Source organism: Simochromis diagramma, unplaced genomic scaffold (assembly GCF_900408965.1).
Source record: "Simochromis diagramma unplaced genomic scaffold, fSimDia1.1 OVJJ01000343.1, whole genome shotgun sequence".
In the NCBI taxonomy this organism is placed as follows: domain Eukaryota; kingdom Metazoa; phylum Chordata; class Actinopteri; order Cichliformes; family Cichlidae; genus Simochromis; species Simochromis diagramma.
The window spans coordinates 13381131-13393451 of NW_024386831.1; the positions used below are offsets into that span (position 1 = coordinate 13381131).

The 12321-nt window shown below is 39.2% G+C and overlaps 2 protein-coding genes across 6 annotated transcripts in view; one reads left to right on the forward strand and one right to left on the reverse strand.

Annotated features, from left to right (window-relative positions):
* Positions 1–2419: 2419 nt before the first annotated feature.
* On the reverse strand, positions 2420–3630 carry rprma (reprimo, TP53 dependent G2 arrest mediator candidate a). Its single transcript, XM_040028407.1, has one exon. The coding sequence runs from the start codon at positions 3382–3384 to the stop codon at positions 3076–3078; it is 309 nt and encodes a 102-aa protein (XP_039884341.1). The 5' UTR covers positions 3385–3630; the 3' UTR covers positions 2420–3075.
* A 2200-nt stretch (positions 3631–5830) lies between these two features.
* Positions 5831–12321, forward strand: part of galnt13 (UDP-N-acetyl-alpha-D-galactosamine:polypeptide N-acetylgalactosaminyltransferase 13) — a 35561-nt gene continuing 29070 nt past the window's right edge. For 2 of the 5 annotated variants that reach the window (XM_040028016.1, XM_040028014.1), the window contains exon 1: positions 11655–11796. In XM_040028016.1, the coding sequence (XP_039883950.1) occupies positions 11655–11796 (142 nt within the window). Of the gene's footprint in view, positions 6274–11233; positions 11324–11515; positions 11797–12321 lie in introns of those variants that run through there. The other 3 variants (XM_040028013.1, XM_040028015.1, XM_040028012.1) reach the window with 3 other exon arrangements.

Below are 12321 nucleotides of genomic sequence, written 5' to 3' on the forward strand. Positions count from 1 at the left end.
AATGAGATAAACATAAGACGACATTAACAGATTTATTTCTCCCACATCACAGCTATAAAATAAACTGAATGGGAATAAAGCTGTGGGAGAATAGGAGTAAACCGAGGAGGTGGCTGTGGTGCCTTGCTGCTATTTGGAGCTTTTAGTCACTATCCAGTTCATCGACTGAATCTCTGCTTACCAGCCAATCATATGAGAGCGAGTCAGGACCCGAAGCCTCTTTTAGCCCACAATCAACACCCTGCAGATGCAGTCACAGTTGAACAAAGCTGGCATACAGTCCACATGGGATAAAGTGAGTTAATGCTGTTTTTACCTGTGCTGCGGTTGTGATATAAGTTACTCTAACCACACTGCAAGTGTATTAACAAAATAAGAACATGTTTGTTTGTTTTTTTTAAAATCCCAAACACTGTGAATAAATGATGATTAACACAAAACCAGGTAACATCAAGTTATAAACTGAACCATGTTATGAAGCCATAGCTTGGTGCTTTTGTTTTACACCGAGTAAAACTCTTAATGTGTGCCTAAATATATCGAGAGGACTTTAACATAAGCTTTGCGGGGAACTATCAGATTGCTGAGAGCAGGAAGGCCGGCGGTATAGATGACTGTTTGCTGTTAGAATCTCCTAAATCTCCCTCAGCATTGGTGTGTGACAGGTGTGTGTATTCTTTGAGATGGCCTCTAGTGGTAAATCCAAAGTAAAATCCTAAATAAGAAGAAAAATTATAGTATTTAAACTTGAATTTCCAACTTTAGATCTGCTTCTTTCAGGATCTCTAAAATGAGCCAGATTTCAGCCTATATAAATGTGTATGAAGCACTGCGGGATAAACTAACTACAGCTCAGCTGCAGACAGAAGATTGTTCTCTGCTGGATATTTAATATTTGAGAGCTATTCTCAGCACTACCTAACAGAAGCAATCACAGAAAAGAGAAACGCTTGGAGTCATATATACAAATACAATTATACCTGCTGCATTTTTACTGTTATTGTATCCCATATTCAGTTAGGCCAAAATTTTTTTTTGTGTTTATATGTTTTATGTTTACTTATATTAATAACACTTCATGCGGTTATTAACAGAGAAAGACATGTTTCTCTTTGCATCATTTGCTTTGTTAATGTGTTGCTCTAACTACAGAGAGTCATACCTGAGGTGAAAATGTGAAAAAATCTATTGCTCAGCTTGAAAAACTAAATGTGGCTTAATTATTCAGAGGTAAATTTATGGGGTGTGAATTTTACATGTAAAGAAGCCTATTAACTTGCTATTAATAACCTCCCAGGATTGTGTGCTTTTGCAGTTATTTCTTATTAGAAATTTGAAGAAGGCAAGACAAGAACAGAATATGAACCCTATAAACCCAGCTCAGCTGTATATTTAAGATTTCCAGCTCTGGGTTTCTGTGGAGGCTGACTCCGAGAGGTGTTGCTTCAGTTGTTGCAATTTCTCAAGCTGTTGTTTTTGGTGGTTTTTCATTAAACTCCTCTCTTCTAAAGAATCTAGGCAATATTTGCCCCCCACTGTTCAAGACTATAAAATATAGCCCCAGTAAAGTCAACATCATAAGCTTCACAAATGCAGCATTTATTGCCACTCTACTGGATTGTGCCATATTTGATAGCAGTTGTTTTAATTTCATGTAACCCATGTGTAGGTCTTCCACCTATAAGAGTATAAAATCTAATTACTGCTTACTCATTTATTTTTCCTCAGCACGATTAGTAAAATAAGTGCTTGCTTGAGTTCTTCAGATCCAGCATGAGGACAGCAAATGTGGCCTGAGACAGTTTCCACCTTGACAAACATTCATCAGACGAGTAAGGCCGTGTCAGACGAGATGCATAGATCAGAAAGGGTAAAACAGATGGGGGGAGTAACTGGGGTGAAGGGCATTTTAAATTAAGTAAGTTGATTCTATTTAACTGCGAGCGGAGCACAGGTGGGCAATCAGACAGCAGCGTATTGTCCGATAGCTTCATCCTCTCTGAACTGAGAAAGCAAGTCATTTTTAAGGCTCCAGGGGAGGTAGAATCCAGGTGAAGCAGGGGATGAGCATAACAGATGTTTTGGCAGAAGGAGGAAGGATGTAAAAAGCTGCATGGATCAAAATCTGACCCAGACAGGGCTCTCTTGGGAAGGCGGGAAGGCTTTTTGTTTTCTTGGACTCTAGAGCATTTTAAAGGCATCCTTTGGGGTAAAATAATTCATATTTAGATGTTAAATCTAAATCTAATTTAAAAAATCAAAAGAGGGAAAAGCAGCTATTTCTTGGTTCCCTGTAACTGTACAACTCTTCATAGATATAGATAAAGCTTAAAAATATATATTCATCAGGATCAGTACCCTCTGTTGTATTTTAACATCATGTCATTATCACAGTATGATTCAAAGAGCTCTTTCTCCTGCTGTAATTTTAGCTTCTGAGATCTCAGTTACTTTGGCAGAGGGCGTGGTGGAGGATATGACAGAAAAGCAGATCTTAAGAAGAAAACTTTAATTACAGAATGAATTTATTCAAATGAACATGATACACAGCATTACGGACTTTCACCGCCGCCCACAAAGACACGCAAACAACTGTCACCAGAAAATAGAGAGCTGCATGTTGCATGCAGAGGCATACAACATTCATGGATTTTGCCCTTGCATTTTCGATGCAAGGAGGTATTTCTAAGCAGCAAATACAAAGACTTTGCCACTATTTTGACAAAGGATGCTGCTTTACAAACAGGGAAACTATACTGAAATGACAACAGTGCGTGATTAAATAGCCTACAGTACTTAATACAACAATAGGCTTAAAACGCACTATACCTCTAGAAGATGAATGAGTCTTTCTTGGCTTTAAAGGCCACCAGAAATAAGGTAGACCCACCCCGTGAGTATCAGTCACCAGCAGAGTTCAGTTACCTCTTGCAAGGTGACCGCTCCTCTGAGTTCTTGTTTCTTTTTCTAAGTACCATTATGAAAACGGGGCCCGGTTTTGGCGGCTGATCATCACACTGTCTCCGATCTGTGGCCATCTGATCAGAGTGTGATCACTGTATATGTCTTTATCAGTCAGTAGGCTCCAACAATAACTGCTTCCGCTTCTTTTGACGGTCTTCTGTCCGTTACCAAAAAGTTAATCATCCCCTCTGACTTTATGAGGAGGTTGCAGCCTAAGAAAAATATGCCAAACACCACCGTGAGGGATAAAACGCACATGACAGCTATCTGGACCACCCTCATGATGAAGAGGCTCCTCTCATCCGGAGCGGCTGCCACAAAGCCATTATCAGTCACCACGGATGAAAAGTTGCAGCAAAAAAACTCCTCTGTCTTGTTGAATAGGCCGCTCTCTGTTTGGTTGAAGCCGGTGTTATTCATGTCTACTTTCGCAAAACCAAACTTTCAGTGCGACAGATGCGGAAGGCGGAGAGAGAAAGACGCGCTGGGCACGATCCGGCAGAAATTGTCATCAAGTGAAAAGTGAAGATGAGGAGGCGGCGAGTTGAACAAGTTCCCTCAGATCAGACAGCGCTCTTCTTGAGTTTAACAAGCTGCTTTGGCATCGCATTACTGGGGATTTCATGTGGTGTGCTGCCAGTTTCAGAGCGGAATGAAGCCACCAGCCCCGCCGTTAAATAGCCAGACTGTCGCTGTTTTCCAGTGGCAGGAAGGCACAGCAAGAGCGCCACCATACGACCGGACCGCATGCGTGCCACGAATGTGCATGTATGTAGGACATTACGTACTGTCTGTTACGTATGTTTGGGTGTTTGCGGCCATCTGTGTGTTGGTGTGTGTATGCATGCATGGTTTAATGAGTTGGTGGTTCATTCAAAACCTTGACAGGTCTTTGCTGACCCCGTGTCAGAGAGAGGCCAGAGCAGCTTGCATCATGTTCCTGCAGCCATACTGAAGACCAGCACTGTTCAATATACGAATGCAAAGTGAGCTTCATAAGCTTTACAGATGCGTGTTGCAGCTGAAACAGCACGTCTCAGTTTTTCTACATGATAAAGTAAATGATGTAGTAAATGTAGTAAGATGTAGTTAATACATGCGTAAAATTACAGAAAACGTCCTGATGAATTTGTCTGTGAATTGAAAAGCAAACATAAAACGAAAGAGAGAGAGAAATATCCGTAGTTTTAATTGTTATTGTTGATCTGTTACTCAATTCCTTTTTATGAATGGCAACGATGATTATCCGTTGGAAAATCTGAAACCTATGAATATAAATTAAAAGTCCAAAATATATTCCCTCCTACACATGATCCAAAGCCGCCCAGACTGGATGCTTAGCTGGCTGATTTAGGCTCCCACTGATAATAAGAAGAACACAAGTGTTACAGATGTTTGTAACAATGGCTTTGTTCATGACAGTGAACCAACATGCGCAATATGAGGACCCTGAAATGGCTTGGAGGCAAATTTAATAATATGAATCAGTGTTTTCTCCACTGCCACATGCAAAAGGCCTGCTTATAGCACAGTGTTTTCCTATCTTGCCTTTAGGGGGTTTATGCCTCTCACCTCACAGCTTTGGCCTGTCATAAACAATAAAAGGAATCCTTTCTGAATTTTTTTGAAATAAAGTTTTGAGTTCAAAACTCAGGTTATTTCCACTGAGTTTTACTTTACATTTCCCTCACAATTACCCAGCCAGTAGAGCTCACTCTAAAACTTGAGAAAAACTTTATACTATACATCAGCTGTCGTAGAAAAACATACTCCCCAAAGCCATCTAGTTACACAAAGTCTTAAAACTACTACTACTACTACTACTACTAATGATAATAAAAGTATTATTTTCAAATTTTTTTATTACTTTCTAACTCAAGGAGGGCGTGTAGTGACATCTAGTGGATAATTTGGGTCTGATCTGAAGCCAGTGTTCATCTGCATACACTGCAGATATGAACGGAAGTCAGATTTATTTCACAGAAAACAGATTGCAGTATTTATTGCAGCTTCTTTATTGTCGCTGAGGTAAATGAAATAGCAATAAAGGAGAGTTTGGAGTCTGTGGTTGCACTTCGTTGACAGTACATCAGAGTTATTATGATTCCCTGAATGTTTATTAAATGCTTCGGCTAGATTTTATCTGGCTAATTGCCCAGGGGCAAAACCGAGTTTCTTATCAATAACAGTAGATGGCAGCATTGTTCAACACGATCCACCAAAAGTCTGCTTCAAAATAGCTGTGATGTACACAAGTGTCTGTGTCGTTTGGAAATTTTCAGTGAATTGACCTTTAGACCCTGACCGGGTGTAATCTGCCTTAGAGTGCATTTTAACCAGCTTTCTCCTTGTCCCTATTGGAAACATAAACAGGAAAACGCTCTAACAGTTGCTTATAAGTTTTATAAAAGCGAAACTACAAAACCACACGAGGAATCAGGCTTAGTTCAGAATATTAGGACAAAGTTAAAACCGAGAATGTCAATAAAAGATCATTTCACAAAGAGCATAGGTATTTGGGCGTTTCTTTTGATTGCTTTTATAGCTGTATTTCTTGCTGCAGGTAACCTATGCTAAATGAAAAGTATGGAAAATAACTGTCATCAAGTTGACCTCCTAATATATGTCTGAGAAGATTCCGTGAAAACGAATTTAAAACAAAATAAAAATTCAAGTAGCTAAAATCAAATTAAGCGTATTTCGATAAATGTATGTTAATATATGATTTAAAAAAACAAACACTATATTTGGTGGCATGCACGCGCCTACATTTACCAGACGCCCGTGGAGCCCTACTTCAAAGGGATTTCGTGAGCGACGTCGCTGTGAGCCAATCAGAGAGGAGACTCGGTATATATGCAGGTCGGTCTGAGCTGAGGTTAGATTGTGCTGACTATTATCTCAGCCTGTCCTCTTACCGTTACAATATTCACTCGGAAAACAGGTGCGCGGAGAGAGGCGTCTGTTGCAGTGACCGCATATCCATTTAAACGCAAAAGGGGAAAAATAATGGAGACTCTTCATATCCACCGGTTTAGTGCGGCTCAGCCGGAGACTTATCACATTAAGGAGTCCACACAGGTACCATGAGAAGGTTTACTGGACGGACTGGATTTTGGACTACTCTGCGCTGAGATGGACTGCAACTTAGGTGTCTTTTTACGAGATGTTATGCGCTCGCGCGGTAAATTTGGCCCCGTTTTTTTAAACCAGTAATTAGCAGTAGATTTGGGTATGTCGTCCACGTTCAACACGTTGCCCGGGAGCGAGTCAGGAACAGGTCAATGGTTCACTCCATCCATAATTTAGGTAAGCAAAGAGTGTCCCCGTTTTCTGTTGCGTGCACACCTTGCATAGCAAGACTAAAATTTGGCTCCTATGGTTACACATCACACCATTAAACGGTGATCTTAATGTGGTCGAGAGCTTGGTTATAGTTTAGATTTAATCTATATTACCATAAAATGAGTGGTTTTGGTTGGCTGCTCTTACAGTATTTGTCGTCTTGTTCATGTGACATCTAACAATTAATAAACCAGTCTTTGAAGCCAAGGCCTAATGTACCTGAACATGAATGAAAGATTGACAGATTGAGGGTAATCAACACTTTTAAGACCACCACAGTGAGCTATATAGATGGAGTCTTTTCTTCCAGTAAGCCTATGATTTTCTGCTGCCACAATCTCTTGCATATGCATAGTGGGCAATCTAAGATCAGTGTATGTATTGTTATTTTTCAGTGCCACTGCCAGTGTGACTTCCAGTTTGTACCAATATGTTTAACCCAATTATTAAGTGTTTGTATGCCAGGTTTTTTTTTTTTTTTTACCACACATAACCAATACAGTTTTCATTTAACACTTAAAAAAGTACTGCAGCTTTACATGATGCTTGTGACCTTTTAGATGCAGGTGCGTGATGGGAAAATATCAAAGTCAATTATTAGCTGGCCTGGTCTCTCTTACTCCTAAGAAAGCACCCAAACCTCAGTGGGTGCTTTGATGGTCAGCAGGGTTTGTACTGTAAATGTGGAGGAGAAAAAGATTCATGCAAAAATGTTATGTTTTTTTTAAATTATTAAATTTTTAGTCTCCTGTTACTGTCACAGTTCCATTGTCAGATGCTGATGTGAGCCGTGTCCAATTATATTACTGTGAAACGCAGTTTGGCAGTTTAAGTATACAGCCTTTCATTTGCATACAGTAGAAGCACTCCTGTTGAATGGGTGAGGAATACATAATTTAACTTGTAGCACTGCACCAGACATTTCACAACAAAGAGTGTTGCTAACAACACAATTAAGTGTCAGTTGAGAAGCAGTTAATAATGGCCAGTGGTTTACACTCCTATTGAAAAGATTGAAAGAAAAAAAAAAAAAATCGCTTCACGTCGAGAATGTAGACATGTATTTTTAGAGCTGTGCACAGCAGACAGGAAATATTCATCTCTCCAGATGGTGGGACTAATTGAGTCAGACTTCTTCAGACCAGCAAACTCTTGGTGGTGTGGCTGGTGCAGTCATAGTCACCCAAATATGTTTGTAACACACATGCAGCAAAGCAGATGGTTAGAGATGCAAACAGACATCATAAAGGCAGAATCATCACTGATCTGTCTACAGTGTGAGTGGAGGTGATATGCTAGATGCAGACTTGTGTTTCGCTTTTAATGTCACAATTTTGTTCATTACAATCATTAAGTGTAGACTGCATCCATCTACTTTATTGAGTGGTGTGCAGTTTCTGTCTGAGTGACTGAAATCATCCACTGCACTGTGATTTCAGTCTTGATGCAGCTGGGTAGAGGCTGCCTTGTTTTTGAATGAGATAAGAGTTAGCCTAAGGCAGCCGTGTCAGCCTCTGTGATGGACATTTAGACAGGGGGCACAGAGTTGGACTGAGAGATAGGTGTGTGTGTGTGTGTGTGTGTGTGTGTAGTGCAAAGTCATTACCATGCTGCATGTGAAAGATAAGGAAATCTGTCCTTACTCCTCTGCAGGCGTTTTTCCGCTAGTTATGAAAGTAACTACTCAGGTAAGTTATATCTAAATGCATTGGCAATTAAATGCATAGTTATTTATGGAAACTATGTTTAATGTATTTTACATTTTGAGAATATCAAGAGGCTCATGTGGCTTTAATACATGGGATGTACCACATCATCCTAGGCTGGAAACAATCGGTAGACCATCCAATCTTTTTGATCTGTTTTACTACCCAGAATAATGTAAAAGCACTGTGGTGTATTTTGTTACAGATGTTCAAAAAACTCCTGACCATTTCTGTGCTTGGTTTGTGTATTTGAATGAAAGCGTTATTCATGACTGTAATATCATCCAGATTGTACTTTCGTAAGTCTTTCAGTTAACAAAAACCTATAATTTCAGTCAAGTATCCTTTTAGACAGAAAATTATGTTGTCTTTCATCAGAAATATTGTGAGGCGCACTTTCCATGCCAATGAGATATTTAACCTCTGCAAATTGCCTCTGGTATTTAAGCATCCCAGATGGTCTTAGCAGCACTACTGATGAAGTGGGTGAAGACTGTACAAGGGAAATGAGCATTCACTCATCCTCTCAAATGGAAGAATGCGAAGGGACTGTGGTCAGTCCAATGTGGGAGGCTGGATTTGACCTTCATTCCTCAGTTTTTAATTTTTATTTATTATTCTTGTAAAAGCAACAAAGAAGAGAAATAGAAAATGAGAACCGTGTATGAAGAAAATATACTATGTGTAGTGCTATTTGTCTCATATGTTGCTCATCATTATTAGTTATAATTAGAAAATGTTTGCAGTAAAGTTAAACACCTGCAGCGAAGGCAAAGATTGCTTGAGAATTGACCGTGATTTATAGAAGCACAGAGTTTGAGTAATAAGCTATTTGGCTATTATTTTACTCACCTTTTTTACTCTCTGTGTTTATACACATTTCTGCATTTAATCATTAGTTATTATTAATCTAGGCTCTCTTCCACCACATGTCTTTGCCCTGTCTTCCTCTCCTCACTCCTAACAGGTCGCCGTTGTCTGGTTCTGCCAGAGGTTTCTTCCTGATTGTTGGGTTTTCTCTCTATTATTATAGGGTCTTTTCCCTGACAATATTAAGCTTCTTTCGGCAACTGTTGTTGTGATTTGGCGCTATATAAATAAAAGTGAATTAAAGTGAATTAGACTCAGCTGAACCTAGAGTCATGGTAAAAGGAAAGTATGCCCTAAGGTTTTACACTCTATGGTTTTACATAGCATGTAAATGTTACCAGGTCATAAAGTTAAGTAAATACGACCTCAGATGACCTATAAAACATGACAAATTGCAGTATGCTGTGTTATTATTTATTTAACAGAAAATGAACTGAAGTGCAGATCGGTGTGTGAAAAGCTACATACCCACATGATTTAGTGGCTTATAGAACAACTTTTAGCAACAATAACTGTATAATTTGTTCACTTTCTCACATCACCGTGGAGGATTTCAGTCCCACTGTTTTTTCCAATGTTGCTTCAATTCATTCAGGTTTGCAGATATTTGTTCATGCACAGTTTTCTTAAGGTACAGCCTGTTTTCTTTTTCAGTCATTCTGTAGATTTGCTGCTGTGCTTGTGATGATTTTCCCGTTGCATGACCAAATTTTGGCTGAGCTTTAGCTGTCGGACAGATGGCCTCACATTTGACTCTAGAATATTTTGGCATACAGAGGAGTTTGTGGTTGACTCGATGACTGCAAGGTGCCCAGATCCTCTGACTGCAAAACAAACCCAAATCATCACCAATTTATCACCGTACTTGACAGCTGGCAGGACATGTTTGTGCTGATTTGCTCTGTTTAGTTTTCACCAAACATGGTTATGTGCAACCATCTCCACTTTGGTCTCATCTGTCCAAAGGAAATTGTTCCAGATTTTGCAAAGCTAGGCTGTGCTGACATGTTTTTGTTGTTTTTTTTGAGAGAAAAAGCCATTCCAAATAAGCCATTCTTCTTCAGTCTTTTTCTAAACATATTGTCTTAAACTTAAACATTTAACTGAGTCTGAGATGTAGCTCATGGGTTTCCTGCATAACATGTGGACAGTGAAAAAATAGTGATAAAAAACATGGAGTGTTCACTCACAGCCACACACTTACATGCTGTTAGCATGAAAGCTCTTCATTGTAAGCGAAGACCCAAAGTTCACCAAGCAAAGCATAGGGGACCACTACGAAAATGTTCCTATCAAAAAACCTGATCAGACACTGAAGTCACACTCGTGTAGCTGAACAAGAAAAAATAATCCAAAGGAATTTGTTGCACTGAAGAAGAGTATATTTTTGTCTGTATATGCTGTCAGTTATACTTCACCGGAAGAAAATATGATTTGCAAAAATCAGTACAGGGAGGTCATGCTTAAAAAATGAAAAATTAAGTGCGATATACAGTTGAAAACAAAACAGGCTACTGTCATGCAAGATCATTTTTCATGGGGTGTAGCCTGGTGGTCCTCTCATCTGTTGCACTGTGTCACATGCAAGTGCATCCTTACTGCTCCACAGAAACTAACAGCTGGTTTTGGCAGATCTCACCATATGTTTATTATGTCCTAACATGAAAACCATTGAACTGAAAGAGCAGTGTACTTTTACAGTGACTCCATATAGCAGAGTGGAGTCCCAACAATGCTGGGACAGGAGCCCCTGGAACCCAGATGCTGGTGACGGTGGAGAAGAAGTAATGAAAAGTTAAATGAAGATCTTTTAGTTAGGTGGAGGCAGGGAGGAGGCAGGTCGCACGAATGAGACTCTGAAAGGCAGAATGATAGACGAGCACTGAGATCAGAAGGACATGAAAAAGTGGGTCACTAGCTTGTAGAAGGTGGGAAAATGAATGGGCTAAAGTGATGAAGACAGACTCGAGTGTTTTAAGAATGGACTAGCAGGTCAAACACACAGATGAGTAAATAGAGAGCTTACTTCTTAAACTTATGCATGATCTTCATTGTTGTTTTGCCACAAACTGAACCACTACTAGTAAAAAAAGAAATCGCAGCTTGTATAAGACCCCCTGGATATTTTTAAACATTTCTAGGGCAATAAATCAAAGCAAAAAGTAGATCAATTACAAAATAAATTACAAAAGGAAATATTTGAGCTTTATAATGGTGGTCCTCCTCCTAAAACAGTGAAGAAGCAGTGTCATTACTAGATTATAGCTGATCAATCAATATCCTAGAAAGATCATAGAAATTTTACTTAAGTTTAGCAGGTCATACTCATACTACTCATGTTTTTGCAGGTCTCTTAAGTAGCTACTGGAAACCTCTGACAGAGGATGCTAACAGAGCAATGGAACTGATAAAGTGAAGCCTGAGAAAGGTTAAAAGAGGTTAATATTGATCTACTTTAATGTAGTTCCTCCTTTGCATTTTATGTCATTTTATTGTAAGGATTGATATCAGTTGGATTCATAGCAGGAATACTTAAACTATTATGATGTCATTTCACATTAAATTTAGTATTCTGTCCTCTTTTTTTTTTTTTTTTTTTTTTTTTTTTTTTTTTCTCCCATCTCCTGAAGGATGATGCCCCACGGTCAGACCTGCTTGGTTTCGTCCCTGTTACTTCACCCTGTCATTGGACTTCAGATGTTTCACTGGCAGCCTGAGCGCTCCTAAGTGCTCGCTATCAACTTGCCTGGCTGTCATCCTAGAGAGGTGATGCGACGGTTTGTCTACTGCAAGGTGGTGTTGACCACTTCTTTAGTGTGGGTGCTGGTGGATGTGTTCTTGCTGTTGTACTTCAGCGAGTGTAACAAATGTGATGATAGGAAGGACCGCTCGCTGCTCCCTGCTCTTCGAGGTAAGTTGATGTTGCAGAATTTCCCTGTTATTTTGTATCAAACATGCATGAGAATGTAAGCTGGAGACAATAATACCTTCTAAAATTTCACTTGAGTGTAAAATATTCATCATCTGTGACAAATCCTATTAAAACAGTGTTCACTGAGGGGAAAGCTTTGCCTGAAAGAGCAGAAAAACACAAAACATATGAAACAGTTAATAGTTGATGGTAATGTAAGAAAAGGTAGGAATTCTGGTTTTATAACTACAAAAATATTAATACATTTATAGGAATTAGACATTTCTGATGTAGTGTCTTTTTTGCTAAATGGACTATGAAACAAAACTGATGAAATTGAGATTTTTGTTGTTGTTGTAAAACTGTGCTTTTCTGTATAAAGGTGTGCTGCTCAAATCACTTTAACACACTTCCTCTTGGAGAGTTAATTTCCTCACATGTCCTCAAGTAAGCAGGTTTCTAAGAAGCTTAGTAATCTGCTTTTAAGGTTAGAATGATGCTGAGCTCCAAGTTACTGTCTCATTA